General features: G+C 45.3%; 1 protein-coding gene across 5 annotated transcripts in view; it reads left to right on the forward strand.

The window, feature by feature from the left end:
• Nedd4l (NEDD4 like E3 ubiquitin protein ligase) overlaps positions 1-16,918 on the forward strand; it is a 320,649-nt gene that overhangs the window by 105,845 nt on the left and 197,886 nt on the right. For all 5 annotated transcript variants that reach the window (XM_021214590.2, XM_029547160.1, XM_029547162.1 and 2 more), the window contains exon 2: positions 529-602. In XM_021214590.2, the coding sequence (XP_021070249.1) occupies positions 529-602 (74 nt within the window). The remainder of the gene's footprint in view (positions 1-528; positions 603-16,918) is intronic.

Genomic DNA, 16,918 nt, shown 5'->3' on the forward strand with positions numbered 1-16,918 from the left:
AGACCTGGTTTTCCACTGGGCTGTAATCCAGCAAATCAGTAGCCCCAGGGATCCACCCTATCCCTGCCTTCCCAGCACTGGGATTGCAAACTCATACCATGCCCAGTTCTTTTATGCGGGTCCTGGGAATTGATCTCAGACTCTTCTGCTTGCAGGGTAAACACTTTACTGACTGAGCTGTCCTCCCAGCCGCCCATTTGGACTTTTTTTTTTAATACGGAGTCTCATTATATATCCCTAACTAGCCTGGAGTTCACTGTGTAGACGAAGGTGGCCTGGAATTTGTGGTGAACTTCCTACCTCTGCCTCCTGAGCGCTAGGGTTCTATGCATGTCACCATTCCTGGCTTGAGCCTTAGCATTGTATAGCTGCCGGGTTGCCCTCTGAGCACGGCTGTGAGCAGGAGTTCCTAAGCATGTCTCAGTGTTGGAGTGAGTGGAACTTACTGACTTGAAGCGTCAAGTCGAGAGAGCCATCTCCTACAGATCAGCTTTAACCTTGCCGTTTTTTCCTCCCCTTTTCTAACAGGGAGAATCCCGTATCCTCAGAGTAAAAGTTGTTTCTGGAATTGACCTCGCCAAGAAGGACATATTTGGAGCCAGGTATGTTTGCTTTTTTATGTATGTGGGGGCTTCTGGAAAGCCTGGTAAACTTTGGTGGTAGTGGGGGATATTGGGGACTGATCCTAAGGCCTTGTGCATGTTAAGTAAGTACTCAACAATTGAACACACACACCCTTATATTTTCTTTTAAGACAGGGGCTCACTAAGTTTCCCTAGACCAGATTTGAACTTGTAGTCTTGTTGTCTCCACCCCTTGGATGCTGGAATTGTTGGCCTGAGCCAGAAGGCCTGGCTGGTAAATCCTTTTCAAACTTAGGGGTGCCCCCGGACCACCCACAGGCTTCTGCAGAGCCACCTGGGAGGTTGGTTTAGTGCCTAATGGTGATGCAGCTGGCTGGCCGAGGGTGGCATTTGCATGGATATCCAATCATGATGACTAAGTGCATCACCCGGGTACTTAGCTGGGTCCCTCATTAGCGCTGACTGCTTGAGGAAAGTAGATTCCGGTGAGGTTTCTTCCTCTCCTCGGTTTGGGAATTTGGCCGTGCTTATTTTTATCACTTCTGCTGCTTCTGGATCTGTGGAGTCTCCCAGTCCCCAATCAGAAATATTTGGGGGTAGGGTATGATGTTGGTATTGAACATGTACAGTGGTTCCCCATGCGCACCCAGCCGTTGTTTCTTAAACAATACAGTGCAGCAGTGACTTGCGCAGTGTTTAGGGTAGGCACTGTGAGAGATGTAGAAGCGATTCAAGGTATATGGGAGATATACGCTGGCTACTTACAAATACCACAGCACAGCACCTTATTTAAGTGACATGAACATCTCGGGGATCCACGGGAGAAAGCAGAGGTAGTTCTCCAGACATGCTGAGGGATGGCCTCTCTGGGGCTTGGTTTGTGCTTTCAATTCCTCACTAGGGGGAAATAAAAGCACAGGCTGTTTCTTGAACTTGGTGTGGTTGATGTGTATAATCTTCATCCAGGGGTGGGGTGGCTGGGTGTTGCTGGTGGTGTTCGTTGTCTCACCGATGCCCTGGTTTTGGGGGCCGTCTGAGCTTCTGCTTGCTTTGGCGCCCATTTCATTGCTGCTCGTGATATTCCAGGCCTTTTGGGCCACATAGGCTCTCCGTAGGGTGTGGCAGTGTGTTATGGGAAGGAGGCAGGATGAGGATAAAACAGCTTTAAAGGATTTGAGCCAGACTTTGGAGCACACAGAGCTCTTGAGCTTTCACCCAGCTGAGACCTGGAAGTGTTTGAGCCCAGCTTTCTCCATTGTTCTTGAGATAGTTCACCTCGGTGTGCGCTAAGACCAACTAGTTGTCCCTTACGTCACACAGGTCGGCAGTTGTAGTTCAATGATTAGGCAGCCTACTGTCCCCTGTCCAAGGCCGTTTTCTATTTTGTGGTGGAATGATCTCAAAAGAGGGCCGGTGCCTGCTGAAGATTCATGTCATTGTGTTCTTGTTGGCCCCCATGCTTTGCTTTGTGGCCCTCTTATGATAGCTTCTCTGCCCGATGCAGGGGACTGTGCATAACAGGGCCTCTTAACATGTCACTCCCTGCTCTCCTCCCCAAACCCCAGAGAAATCCTCTACTGCCAGTGCATGTCACACCCCTGTTTTCTGACTGCCCACAACTCACACATCCCTAATTCTGCCCATGAATGATAGTATGTGAGTTTTATCAAAAAATAAAATGGCAGCAATGAATAAATGTTCCTCTTTCACCATGAAAAAAATAAAATAAAATAAAATGGAAGTGAATATTGGCGTATTGTTTAAAGAGCTCTCGTCTATGTGCTTCGAACAGCTAGTGGAAGACAAGCTCTTAGGGTGGATGGATCCCCGGGAATGGGAGTGTCTGAAAGCCCAGCATTTTCCCTGTGCTGTGGGAATGTAGGCGAGACACACATCCCACACAAATGGTATCTCTTCTTTGACTGTGAACTCACACTGTGGTGTTGACCACCTTCCTATGCTGTGAAGTCACACAGCGGGGTTGACCACCTTCCTATGCTCAGGCAAAGGGAGGCCTGCCCTAGAGGTGGGGACAGGAATGCCCTGTGCTTCCCTCTCTTCCCTTCCAGGGCAACCCTGTCACTGTTTCCAGGAATTCTCCTCCTACCAACCTGAAGTGACCCCAATTCCTGGAATTCTCAAACTATCAACGCTTCCCCTCATATCCTGCCACTGTCGCCCAACTCAGCTCAGATGACCTTTGAAATAATTAGAATTAAGAAAATCATGTGTCTAGGTATCTACATGCTACGCTGTGCATGTGGAAGTCAGCCCACAGCTTTATGGCGTTGCTTCTGTCCTTGCATCTTTATGTGGGTTTGGGGCATCAGTCTCAGGCTGTCACTTGCACTTGTGTTTTGTCTGCTGGGACAGTCTCCTGACCTTTCCTTTCTTTTTTTTTAATATTTATTTATTATTTATATGTAAGCACACTGTAGCTGTCTTCAGACACACCAGTAGAGGGCGTCAGATGTCATTACGGATGGTTGTGAGCCACCATGTGGTTGCTGGAATTTGAACTCAGGACCTTTGGAAGAATAGTCAGTGCTCTTACCTGCTGAGCCATCTCTCCAGCCCCTGACCTTTCCTTTCTTAACCCCTTAGCTTCCAGCGACCACACAGTGTCCTTTCAGTGTCTGTCCACGGGCTATCTGGAGATTCTCTTATATAGCTTTTGCTTGCCTCTGTCACCGAGTTAAATAAATAAATAAATAAAATCTTAAAAGGCATATTTATTTATTTATTTATTTATTTATTTTTACAGATTTATTTATTTATTTTTAAAGATTTATTTATTTTATGCATGTGAGTATGTTCTCATACACATCAGAAGAGGGCATCAGATCCAATTACAGATGGTTGTGAGCCACCATGTGGTTGCTGGGAATTGAACTCAGGACCTCTGGAAGAGCAGTCAGTGCTCTTAACTGCTGAGCCATCTCTCAAGCCCAAAAGACATTTTTAAAAGATGAAATAGATTATGATCCCATGTCTCAGTTTGTTATTAATGTAATGGAATTGGGCTCAGAATCTTATAAGAATACCAGAAATTTCAGCTCTCAAGTTTTCCTCTTTGTATGAAAATAAAGACTCTTCTTAGGGACCGGGTGCAAATTAGATGCAAACTAGAAAGACAAACTGTGTAGCCTGACAGATCAGTGCCAGAGAGGGACCTCTAGGTACCTCATTAGCTTGGAGATCCCTGTCTTGAGCCTACTTGACCATAAGATAACATTTCTTCTGTGTGAGAAGCATAGCACTTGTTCTCTCAGGAGTCTGGCAGGGAGCTGGGAGTCGCCTAAGCCTCAGGCGTGTGCCCACCAAGTCTCCAGGCCTCGACCTACCTTCCATTACCAAACTTCCCGGCATGGTTTTATGTCCCACAGAAGACATTTTAACAAAGATTTAAACATGAAAATTAACAGAAAGACAGGCATTGCCCAAAAGGTTTCCAATGACTCTTCCCCCACTTCTGTATTTTGGATGGGATCATAGGGTGTCCTCCAGGGTGCCTTGTATAGGATTACCGTCTGAGAAGGAAAACCATGAATCACAGGATTGTACAGCAGGGTGAAGATATGCCTTTTACTGTGGGGTTTCCATGAGAGTCTCAGACATGTTCAGGTTGTCAGTTCACCACACTGTCCTTGGTCACATGTGCGAAGGCCTTAGGCGCTGCCGTCCTGACGTTCTTCTCTGAAGTATCTCTATGCACAAGGAGTGTCCGTGTACAGAAGGCCTTGGCAGCACATGTTACTCATGTGCTGACATTCTTGATCCAGCCAGATTCTGGGGTGAAGGGGTCTTTTCCAGGGTCCCCTCATTTCCTCCCTCTCTTTATTGACTTGTTTACTCTCGTTCGTTTGCTTTGTTGGCGATGTTGTCCTTCTAAACCTTGTCTCATTACTTGGTATTTTTCTGGGTGACCATCATTCGCTTTCCGCTCGACCTTAACACATCTTTCAAAGCCCTCTGTGTCCCCAGCATGTCTGGGAAACAGATACCACCACCCTGCAGCCGAAGGCTGGAGTCCAGGGAGAACCCACAGTGAACAATCAGCGGGAGCTCTGAGGTAGCATTAGGCTGCAGTCACGAGTACAAGAGCAGGTTTTACAGTGTGTTTCCTGCCATCCACGGTGTCCCCCAGAACCCTGGGCCAGCAAACGATTTCCCTTCACCCCCAGCCTCAGTATTCCCTAGCCCATGCCTCACTGGAACCCCATCTCCCTGACAACAGTCAGGGTAGGAGCTGGAACTCTCACTATAGAAGTTCCTTGGCCTGAGGCATGACAGGGGATACTGGTGTGGGAGGCCAGGGAGACAGAAGGTGAGACTTGGCCTGCAGGGTAATTTGTGGGTGCTTGTGGAGAAGTAGAGTACTTCCTCTTTGTTCTTTCAGCACAGTGGTGGCAGCTGCCTTGGGAGAGCTACCCCATGGTGGCCTGGGTCCCCTCAGTAGGAGCTCACCAGTCCTCTCTTGAGAGACCTATGCTGAGACGCTCTTCTCCTTTGTTGGTCTCCTGGGCCACAGTCCAGGACTTAGGGTGCAAGATTGTTTTTCGTTTCTACTGTTGCCAAGTCTCCGTTCTATTCAGAAAGACCCTTTGTTCAGAGCAGATCGGTTATCTGAGCCTTGGTGCAGACTACTCATGTGAAGAGTGGCAGTGGGGACTTCCCTGCCAGCCTCCTCTGGAGGTCAGGAAAGGACAGCCACACAGTTCTTCCTCTAAGATTCGGACACGTCTACCCGAAGTCAACACTGTGCAGAATGGGATGCCAAGGCGTAAGATGCAGGTTGAGTCTCTTGTCACTCTAGGTCTCAGACACCCAGTCTTTATTCCCTCTACAATGACAAAGAAAGGCAGTGATCCCACCCCCCCCCCCAAATGTGTTGTTTGTTTGAGGCAGTCTTGCCATGTCCAGTTAAACCTTAAGCTTTTGATAGTCCTGCCTCTGCCTCCCATGTGCTGTACAGGCACGCACCTCCATGCCCGGCTCCAGAAGAGTGCCAGGCAAGAGATAATTGAAAACTTTAGAGAGTGAGATGCCAGTGAGACACTGAAGCACTGTTCTGCCATCTGCAGGGGCCGAGTGAAGCCTGGCTGCTTCTGAGCCTTTTTGTTCCAGCTTGCTGCCCCAGGGTTGCAACTCTATCTTGGCTTCAATCAGCTCTGCCTTGTACTCTCCCCGCCCCCTTTGTGTGTGCACTTTGTGTGTGTGTGTGTGTGTGCACTTGTGCAATATTCACGTTGGAGCTCTGGGGACACAGCAGAGGGAGCTCACCAGAAGCCACGTGCCCGATGCATGTGCTGAGAGAGGAGGCAGGCACAGGATGGCAGATAAAGGAATGCTGGGCAAAGGGTATTTGGTGCTGACATCTGTGAAAATGTACTGTTTTGTAGCTTGCAGAGGGATGAATTCACCCATACCATAGTAGATCCCAGAAGTTTCTCTTTGGATAAACAAGGCCAAGCCAGGGCTGGGAATGCAGGGTCAGGGCCCTTGTACCAACCCCTTAGCATTAGGAGTCAGGAAAGACCCAAGGATGTGGGAGATGGATGGAGGAACACACAGGTGCTGTGGGTCACCTTGGCCACCATCCCACTGAAATGCAGGTAGTGAGTCAGGAATTATTTGAGAGCCAAGGCAGACGCTGAAGCTGCATGGGGTCTGCAGGCCACTTCCTTTACCCAGACATCCTTGTGGATACTTTCTGATGAGACAGGCACAGGTCCTGCTTTTTGACCACAGTGAAGTGCGCAGTCAGGATAGGCAAGGCATGAAACAGGAGGGCAGCGAGTCATGGTAGCTCATGCTTATTGGACAAACAGCACATGAGGACCAGCCCCATACAGATGACACACCAGCATGCTGGTGCCCTTGTGCTAATAGTTAGAGACCTTTACTATGGTACCTTCCTGGGCTGGTGGAGGGGTCCTGTATATCTTTGGGACCCTGAGGTAAAATCGAAGCTCCGGCTTATAGCTGAGCTCAATACCTAGGCTTCAGTTCATGTCTTGGTGTACAACCAGCACAGTACAGGCCAAAGAACTGTAGATATGGATACCTGTATAAGTAAGCATGGCCAAAGTACACAGGTATTCATATCCAGTGTGCTTCCTGGAAACCCAGCTTGCAGCTGACACCTTTGGGATGCTTAGGCTTACAAGAGCCTTGGTTAGGTGTTAGAATTTGTGACCCGAGTCACCTTGACCTCACGTTCTTTGGATCCTCATTGGGCTTCTTGACAGAGGGTGCAGGCTGAAGAACCCCGGAGTCTCTCCTGTTAGAAATGTAAAACATCAAGCTAAAATGCTATTTTCTGTTAAACTAAAATAGTTAATATATAAATATATATTTATAAATATAAATAAGTATATTTACATGTAACAATTTTCCTGAAAAGAACGTGAATATGTAGCCTTGGCTGTTTAATCATTAGCCATCCATTAATGTTTTCTAGAAAATTAATATTTATTTTGTCAGCCATAAAAAAAAAAACCAAGAATCTGTATGTATCTCGCATTTCACATCAGGTTGCCTAGTTGAGACATACAGTGAGATGCTTTGTCAGCAGAAACAAAGTATTCCTATAGGAAGGCTTTTCAGAGAAAGCGGAACAATAAGACTTTACTTGTTACTTCACTCAGGTGTCCCTCTTGGTCCTTTATAAACGTATTTTGGCTATCTGCTGCCAAGTACCAAACTGCCCCCTCTCGGTACATGAATGTATTGGATGGAGGTAGTCACTTAGCCTTCTGCCAACCATATTTCTAAATGATTAAAGATATGTAAGATGTTTTTTGTATCTGCGGTAGAGGTTTGCCTATGTGTGGTGGGGGTGCTCTACACTGGCCGTGCACACACTAGCCGGCGCTGCTTATGTGACTGGGACCGAAGGTCGGAACGAACAGTCTACACACAGTAGGTATCTTTGTTTTTCTGCTTTGCAGATGAAGAAATGGAGGCAAGCAAGAGTGAGCAAATCATGCTGAGTGGAGTGCTGCTCTTGAGGGCTGAGAGTCCAGGCGCTACCTGGGTGGTCAGAGCAGGTGACCAGCAGAGTTCGTCCACATTTTGATTCCATACCTTGTTAGCAGATTTCAACCTACTGCCCATTGTAACCCACGGTAGCTTACAGGTAGCCTTTGGAGCTGGGACTGATAGGGACTGTTAGGTTTAGAATAGATGTGCTTTGCTGGTATGATCTGGAAGTTTTCCCTTTAAACTTTGAACTCTAAACTTTAATCTTCTTCAGCTACACTTGAGTGTCCAGACTTTTGACCCTTTGTCATAGGTGTAAACAACCAAGTAAGGCTATGTTTTAATAGCTGCCAACGTTTCCTCCTTGAGGTCTTCTCGGTGTGAAGTTTCAGAAGAGGAAGCAGAACTACTCTTTAAAATAGAAACTAGCTCTGGGATTTCGTGTTTCCTTACTGAAAGTGATGTTTCCCAGTTCCATAAAGTGTGTGGTGAGCTCTACTATGCCCATCCAAGACTGAGTCATTCGTGCGGTGAGCCCTTAGTACTGACTTGAACGTGATTGGGCCACTGTCATGTGTGGTGAGTCCTTAGTATTGACCTGTACATGACTGGGTCACTGTTATGGATGGTGAGCTCTTAGTACCGACTTGAACACGATTGGCTTACCATCATTTGTTCTTCTGACGGCTTCTAGTTTGAATTTTGAAACAAATGGGCTGGAGGGCTGTGGAGGTATACGATGTAGAGAAAGTCCTCTGTCCTCTAAGACTGTAAGACTGTAATGCCGTGTAATAAAGGCTCACATCCCTATGGCACTAGCTCATTTTGATCTCCTTTATCTAGATCTAAGTTAATATTTTCCCGTATTTGCTTCATCAATTTCCCCCCACGAGTATCAAAAATCAAATTACAGCTAACATGGTTTTAGTCCCTGAGTACTGCAGCCCACGTCTCCAAAAATCAACAAATAATGCCTGCGTATAGCCACAGAACTGTCTTCACAAAATTAAAAGTAATTGCTTAATGGGCACTGTTACCTTGTCCATGAAGTGAACTCCCCTAAGTGTCTCTAAAAATGCCTTTCCCAGCTAGGCTGTTAAAAGTGGACTGAGATGCTCATGTTGCATCATCGGTCAGGTCTGCTGGACTCTGATCTAGACTAGTTCCTTTGCTCTTCGCTTTGAATGACTGGTAGGTATCCTGTCTCATAGAGCATATTGCATTGTTTCCTGGTGATGTCATCAATTAATGAATTAATATGTTCCCATCATGGAGGGAAGTCGTGGCTAGAACTCAAGGCAAGAGCTTGGGGCAGAACACTGCTAAGGCTTGCTTGCTCTGACTCGCTCAGCGTTCTTTTTTTGTTTTGTTCTGTTTTTTAAAGATTTGTTCATTTAATGTATTTGAGTACACTGCTGCTGTCTTCAGACACACCAGAAGAGGGTGTCGGGTCCCATTACAGATGGTTGTGAGCCACCATGTGGTGTCTGGGAATTGAACTCAGGACCCCTGGAAGAGCAGTCAGTACTCTTAACCGCTGAGCCATCTCTCCAGTCCTCAGCTATCTTTCTTAAACAGTCTGGGCCCACTTATCTAGGGATGGCACTGTGCACAGGGAGCTGGGCTCTTGCCCATCAATTAGCAATTAAAAAAATACCTTACTGATAAAGCTACAGGCCAGTGTTATCTAGGAAATTCCTCAATTGCGGTATCTTCTTCCTGACTGGTTGTGGGAAGTTGACAGCTGAAGCTGACCATGACAGGGTCCTTATTCTCATGTGTTTCCTGTATATTAGATGTGACATTTAAACACTGGAACGGGAGACACATCACAGTATCTTGTCATGCCATTGTCAGTGGCGCTGAGGTGGTTCTTGGGTTCTTGTGGGGACAGTTTGCTCCCAATAATATTAAATATTTTCCCTCTAAAATGGCAAAAAAGTAAATAACCAGTAAGTTGATATATCTTAAAATATTAATATAGACTCAAAATATGAATTTATTTCTATATATTATTGTTTATACGAGCACATTGTCTTCATTGGAGGTTTCTTTTTTCACCCCTTTGAAAATATCACATAAAACAACCCCCCTCCTTTGATTTCTGCTGTAAGCACCTTGAAGTCCCCCTTGGTCAATAGAATAGCATTTCAGGCTAGAATGTGGGGACTGTTGATCCCCATGAACTAGAAGAAATCCACAGGTGTGTCAATTTTGCTTGTGGCGTACTGAGAAAATTCTGAGCTAGCGTTTGGAAGATTCTGTATTGAAAACCCAGACTCCCAAGAGATCTTGGTGATCTGGAAATGCCAGGCTATCGTCAGTGTAAGGATCCGTGACTGGGGGTCAGGGGTGGGTTTCTCTTCCAGGTAGAACTGAGGCCCTTGGGTCCCAGGGAACTTGTGAAGCTCGTATTACACGCACCTGGCTTTCCTCAGTGGAAGAGCTGGGCCTGCATTTGGTGTTTCTCCTGGACATTGTTTCTTGAATAGCTGGAGCTGGATTATCTTACTGTCTTGTCACAGAGCACTGACACTCTCCAGAGCCTAGGTTTAGGGCCTGTAGACATTTTGCCAGCCTCCATTTCCCTCTGAGGGCCTGTTGGAGCAGCCTTGCTGTCCAGGGCGTTGCTGAGACCCACAACATCTGCAAAGGTAATAATAGCCTTTGAACCAAGATGTGTTTGTCTTAAAACCTCCGCACCAAGTAGCCCGTTGCTGTTGTGATTCGTATGGAACCCCAAAGAACCTGTTCTTGTTCCCCCACCTCATTCTGGAAAAATGCTAAAATAACCTGAAAGAATATTAACCTTCTTTCTCAGCTATAAATACCACCCATCGTTTACCCTGTAACAGCCACATTATTGTTTATACTTTGTGCTCTTCCTGTTCTTTATGTGAACCAGTGCAGTGTCCTTTAGAAGTAATAACTTATAGCTTGCATACCACCCAGCCCACCTGGTTCCTGGAGGTGAAGGAGTGTAGCAAGTTGATGAATGCCCAGAGCAGCCTGTATCTACGTTGTAAGACTCCCAGGCTTGCTGTACTCTATCAGTGCCATTAGCATAGATCTTTCTAGAGATCTTGCATCCTGGAGGAAAAGCTGTGGTGTATCTGGTATACACACATTCTTACAGGGCAGGGTTTATGTCTGAACATTTAAAAAAAAATTCTTTGTAAGATGTGGAGGGTTTTTTTGGTTTTGGAGGATCTCCCCTAATGTTGTTTATTAGTAAATGTCACTTCCCTCAGAAGTGTGGTCCCTGCTTTCTCTGCCCTCCTGATTTATAAATATATTAAGATGAAAGAAAAGCAGAAATAATAAGACACTTTACTTCATTATTTCTAAACCTCAATGATGTGCACCCTCTGCCTATGACTGGTTTCCACAGCCCCGACTGCTCTATACCATAACCAGAGTGCAGCCCAAGAGGCCTTGGGATGTCTGTCCTCTGGATTTGCTATGCGTTCGCATGATTGAAAGTTAAATGTCCTATTGGAAACCCAGCACTGGAATTCTTAAATGAATTCTTAAATGTGTGTTTATGGCGTTTGCATATGTTTGGGTTCACATGTATGCATGGGTATGTATGCGTGTGTATGCATGCACATGTGAAAGTTTGAAGTTGCTGCTGGGTTTCTTCCTCTTTTTTAACTAGTATTTATATTTTTATATTATTATTTATATAAGCACACCAGAAGATTGCATCAGATCCCATTACAGATAATTATAAGCTACCATGTGGTTGTTAGGAATAGAACTCAGGATCTCTGGAAGAGCAGTCAGTGCTCTTAACCACTGAGCCATCTCTCCAGCCCAAAGGATTCCTTCCTCTTTATTAGTCTTCTCTTTTGTCATGTCCTTATAAAACTTTTTTATATTTATATCTTGAGGAACAAAAATGGTTGAAAACAACCATTTTAAAAACTATAAGCCTTAAGCCAAAGAATAGGTTCTTAAGTGGAAAATAAAGCCTTTCCTGGGGGCTATAGGTAGTTATCTAAGTCAGAAACCACTGTGTGTGTGTGTGTGTGTGTGTGTGTGTGTGTGTGTGTTCGTTCATCTGTGTGCTTGTTTCTGTTTCTATTTCTGTTTTCCAGTAAAGAGCCAGATAGATAGTTAAGCTTTAGTAGGACTTAGTCTCTTGACAACAACATAAAACATATTTGGGCAGTAGTATTATAGCCTTTACCCCTAATGATTTGAATGAAATCTGCGTTGTTGAGATGATAATGGAGTAACAGAGGAACCCATATTTTCTTTGATCCCCAAGATTGACAACTGAAAGGTGAGTTTTATGAAGCCAGGATAGCACATAGGATGCAGCTGGACAGACAGGGTCTGAGCCCATAGAAACAGACGGACCAGGACTCTCCCTGGCCCTCAGCTTTAACATGTCTTCTTCCTAAGACTAGGGAAAGAGCCCTCTTGGCCCAGGGTCTTGATTTCTTTATGGCCAGTTGTCACACAGAAAAGCAGTGTAGAACGTTAGAGAAATACTGTTCTGTTCTATGGCTGGCTTTGAAGAAGAGGGGTTCTAGTTTTTATGATCTGTCTTGAAGAAGAGGAAAGCTTGTTTCCCGGGGAAATGTGGGGTGAGAGGAGGAGAGTAAAAAAGTCTCTGAAAACTGTGCTTCTGCGTCTTTGATTTGGGTTTATTGTTTATGGAATCTCAACTAAATACAGGGGCATAGCTAGATGCCAGTGGCCTGCAGGCCGGGGTTTGGATGTGTGGAATAGGCCACTGGTCTTCTCTAGCAGGTATATTTAGAACCAGGAATGGGGTGTCAATAGTAGTTGGTTGTGGTTTTCAAATTAAACTCTTTAATGGAGATTCTGGGTGGCAAATGACAGAGTAATTTTGCTAGAGCTTGGAGCAGTCAGATTCCTAGATATTGCAACAGCTTTTATTTATTTTTCTTTTCAGGGGCAGCAGGCTTAAAAATAGTTTATAAAAAGCTTTTGATGCACACTACAGATTTAAGACAGATAATGGATAGAGCTACAAAGTGTTTTTTGTCTTTGTGAAAAAAAATTATTCTCATTGCTTTTGCATAAGATACATGAATAGTAGCTGAAGTTCAATTCATGTTTGTGCAAGCAGATGCAGATGTATAGCTGACTGCCTGTCTTCCTTCCTAAATATTTTGGAGACTTATGACCCCAGTGCAAATCATGTTTAATAAGGAATCTACAATCTGTTAACTGCCTGGTAAATTATTAAAGGGCTAGCATGCAGGATATCAGCACAGTCAGTAAATATATGCTTGACTCTAGTGAGTGTACCTGTCATTGTAAATGCTTAAAGTTAATCATTCCTGGTAAGAAAGTACAGACATTTGAAAGAAAGACTTCCAAATTTCCGTGGTCGAACCAGAAATCAAAACGGGCAAATCAACCTTAACACCATTGTCTCCGTTTTCTCAGTCAGAAAGCAGTATTGATCGTTGTCAAGACACCCCCTCCTTCTCTTGCAATAATACGAAAATTCCTTGAAAACAAAGACTTAAGTTATTTGTGAGTGGGTGTGCATGCACATACACGATGTGTAAATTCCTAGCTCCAGAGGACCAGCATCCAGTATCCCTTCAAAGCAAGGTTTTGCTTTAGTAGTCCTCGTATCTTTTCATCGCTGCTGACTCTTCAGTCACAGCTAACCAGAACAACAGAGAAGTCACAGAAAAGGCCAGTGGGGTGTTTGCTTCCCTCTGAAAAGTCACAAGTCCGTCATCCACACTGCTCCCGACATTCTCATCCTCCGAGCAGAGTTCTCAACACTCAGTGACTTTTATAGCCCAAAGTTCCGAAGCCCATCCATAATCCCCCCCCCAAACATAGTCAGGTCTGCCACAACAGTACCCCACTCTTGGTACCAACTTGTCTTAGAGTTTCTATTGCTGTGACAAAACACCGTAGGGAGGAAAGGGTTTATTTGGCTTACACTTCCACGGCACTGTTCATCACTGAAGGAAGTCAGGAATAGAGAAGGATCCTGGAGTCAGGAGCTGATGCAGAGGGGTGGGAGCGCTGCTTATTGGTTTACTTCTCTTGGCTTGCTCAGCCTGTTTTCCTATAGAACTCAGGACCAGCAGCCAGAGATGGAAACACCCACAGTGGGCCACGCCCCTTCTCATCAATCACTAATTAAGAAAATGCCTCACAGCTGGATCTTATGGAAGCCTCTTCTCATTGAGGTTCACCCCTTTCAGTTACCTCTAGTTTGTGTGTCAGGTTGACCTAAGCGTAGCCAGCCAGCACACCTTTACCCATGGGGCCACCTTATCAGCTCACTTGAAGTGATTCTGAGTGTAGTATAATCCTGACAGTATAGAAAGTACACATTTCTTGCTTTGGGAGCGGGCTCCAAATAGTATATAACCTAATGTTCTCTTGTTGTTAAATGTACAGATAGAACCATTTTGTTCTAAAAGTGAGATTTCCTGTTAACTACAATATATTATTTAGATTGTCTTTGCATAGTTTCTTGGCCTGGAATGTCAATTTTTTTTTTAACCTTTCATTTTATGGAATGATGTATCAATCAGGCACTGGAAACAGTTGTCCTCAGTCCACTATTGCCTCTTGCCTTCATGTCTGGTCCTTAGCGGTTGAAGTGGGGGGGAGGGCTTTATCCACTAGAATCCGTCTTAGTTCGGGTTACTGACCAAGGTAACTTAGAAAACATTTAATGGGGGGCTGGATTACAGTTGCAGAGGGCAAGCCCATGACCATCGTGGTGGAAAGTTTTGGGGCAGGCGGGCAGGCGGGCAGGTGGGCAGGCGGGCAGGCAGGCAGGCAGGCATGGTGCTGGAGCAATAGTTTAACAGCTTACAGCTGATCCACAAGCATAAAGTGGGGATCGAGACTGAGCCTGATGTAGGCTTTTCAAAGCCTCTCCTCCATGACACAGCTCCTCCAACGAGGCCATGCCTCCTAATGCTTCCCCAAATACATCCATCACCTAGGGACCAAACATTCTAATACACGAACCTACTCAGGCCATTCTCATTCAGACCACCACAAGGCCCATGCTTGCTCTTTTTTCTGTTCTTCCACTGAGCACTGGCCGTGTTCTGTCCTTGGCAGCCATTCTGTGATGCCTGTGGTGACACAGACACAAACACACGTTATGAGGCCCTCTGGTATGTTCTTTGCACCTCACCCTTAGCTCCTCCCAACACCTGTGGTCAAACCTCTGCGTCCTCAGAAGATCCACCGTTTCTCTGTCACTATGGCTGCTGCATCGTCCCTAGCTTCTCCCTCTGCATGACCAAATTGTTCTCTTCCTGCTCCGTTCCGTCCATACCCCAGGGCTTTGCACCCACCCTTTTACACAGACAGGCCGTGACATCGGTTCCCTCCCCAGCAGGGGCAGTGAGCAACTGAGGTGAGATTTTCACTCTCCTGGCCTTCACATCCGTGCGGATGGGAGACGAATCTTGGACTTGCTGCTGTCCCAGATTACCCAGGCCACCATGTCCATGAAAACAGTTACCCATTTATTTGCTCTATGAGTTACTATTCTCATTGCCCTGGCAAAATGCCCGACAGAAGTACCTGAGAGAAGAAAGGCTTCTTTGGGGTCACAGTTTCAGACAGTCTATGGCCAGGGCAGGAAGGGAGCATTCCCAACCGTAGACATGGACAGCTTGGGCTCCTTCCATCTTAGTATTAGACAGGAAGCAGAGCCCTTGGACCAGACCCGAGAGGCTATACCTCTAGGGTCGGCCAGAAGCAACCCAAGTCAGCTAGCTAGGCCCCAAGTCTTAAAGGTTTTACATTGTCCCAAAACAGTACCGCCATCTGGAAATCAGGGATCCAACACAGAAGGGGGGGGCGGGCATTTCAGATTCAAACCACAGCCCCACATATCTGCTGCTTGCATTGGGCAAGCTAGAGTTCCTTATGTGGCTTGTCCTTCTTGGCTCCTGCCACTGGGCTGTGTCTCCTCTCCAAGCTATCTTGCATGCTCATATTATCACTGTCTGAATTTATTAGCCTTCTTGTGCCTTTTGTTATTCTTTGTGTATCTTTTTAATAACCCCTCATTCTATAAAATAAATACATTATAGATTTTAATAATATAAAACTTTCTATAAGTGCACATTACTTTTTTTTTTTTTTTTAGCCCTTCCTCAACTTTAAGATTAGCACGGATGCATTTATTTTGAAGTAAAGCCCCATTTTCATCTCCATCCCCCCTCCCCTGAAGTTCTTAGAGGTAGGAATTGTGATGCATCCCAGGCCTGGAGGTATGCCTCCTGCTGTGTTCGGGTGTATTGTGGACTCTACAGCTCCCTCTGGTGGCCAGTCGCTAGGTGCATTTTCATTCTGGACTGGAAATGGGCTATGAATCTCATACTCTTTGGAGTTCTCTGGTAAAGAATATTTATTCATATCTGGGTTGTTTGGGCACACATTATCATTTTCAAGCAGTTCAATACATAGGGGAGAGTTATTTTTGCTTTAAGAAATTTCTATTTTTTTTTACATAGTTGGTGTTTTTAAAGTAGGTAGATATAGCGTTAAACATTATTTTCTCCTTTTATCTGCCAAATAATTTGTAGGCTCATCAAGATAAGATACCACTCACAAACACACAAAAAGAATAATTAGCAGATAGTGAAAAGAAATGAAATTCTTCAATTGACTGCTATGTTCCAGTGTGGTCTTGTAGACACGGTGTGTTGCTGTGCGCTACTAGTTTCAAAGCTTATGGATCAGAAATTTAAAAAAAGAAAAGTTGCTCAGGTTTCCGTGAAAAAGGAATTTCCAGACTGATATTCTTCACACAGAAATGTATCTTACTATAGTTTCATTTCTATTGCTATAAGTAGTTACCTCGGCCATGCAGGGAGCTGGGTGGGTCATCTCAGGATTGTTCTGATGCGGTTTGGATTTTAAAAACCAGGTTGTCCCTGAGCTCCTGCAAGACTGCAGGGAAGCTATTTTTAGAAAGGCAGAAGAGGCTCCGAAGGTGCCTTGTTCCCCTGTCTTTTTCTCCTCTCTGTGGCTCACTTTGAAATAGGAGGTCCCCTGTGCTGATTCTCAGTGACCCTCAGGGAACAGCAGCAGCCGCCGTAGATTTAAATGACCAGTTTTTACCTGCAAGTTGTGTTAGTTATTTCTTTGGTATGTACGAGTATTATTTTGGTGTCTTTATAGAGTCCTACTATGGTCAGGGAAGAGTCTTGGGCACTCTGTCTAAATGGCTGTGTTTCAGCAAAGGCCCCAAACCAGGCAGCTGTGTCTAGAACATCCACTCCTTTTTCACTAACATACTTATCCTTTGCCATCATTTAAAGTCTCCCCTCCCTTCCCCTCCCCTCCCCTTCCCTCCCCTCTCCTCC

Source organism: Mus pahari, chromosome 15 (genome assembly GCF_900095145.1).
Source record: "Mus pahari chromosome 15, PAHARI_EIJ_v1.1, whole genome shotgun sequence".
Lineage (NCBI taxonomy): Eukaryota > Metazoa > Chordata > Mammalia > Rodentia > Muridae > Mus > Mus pahari.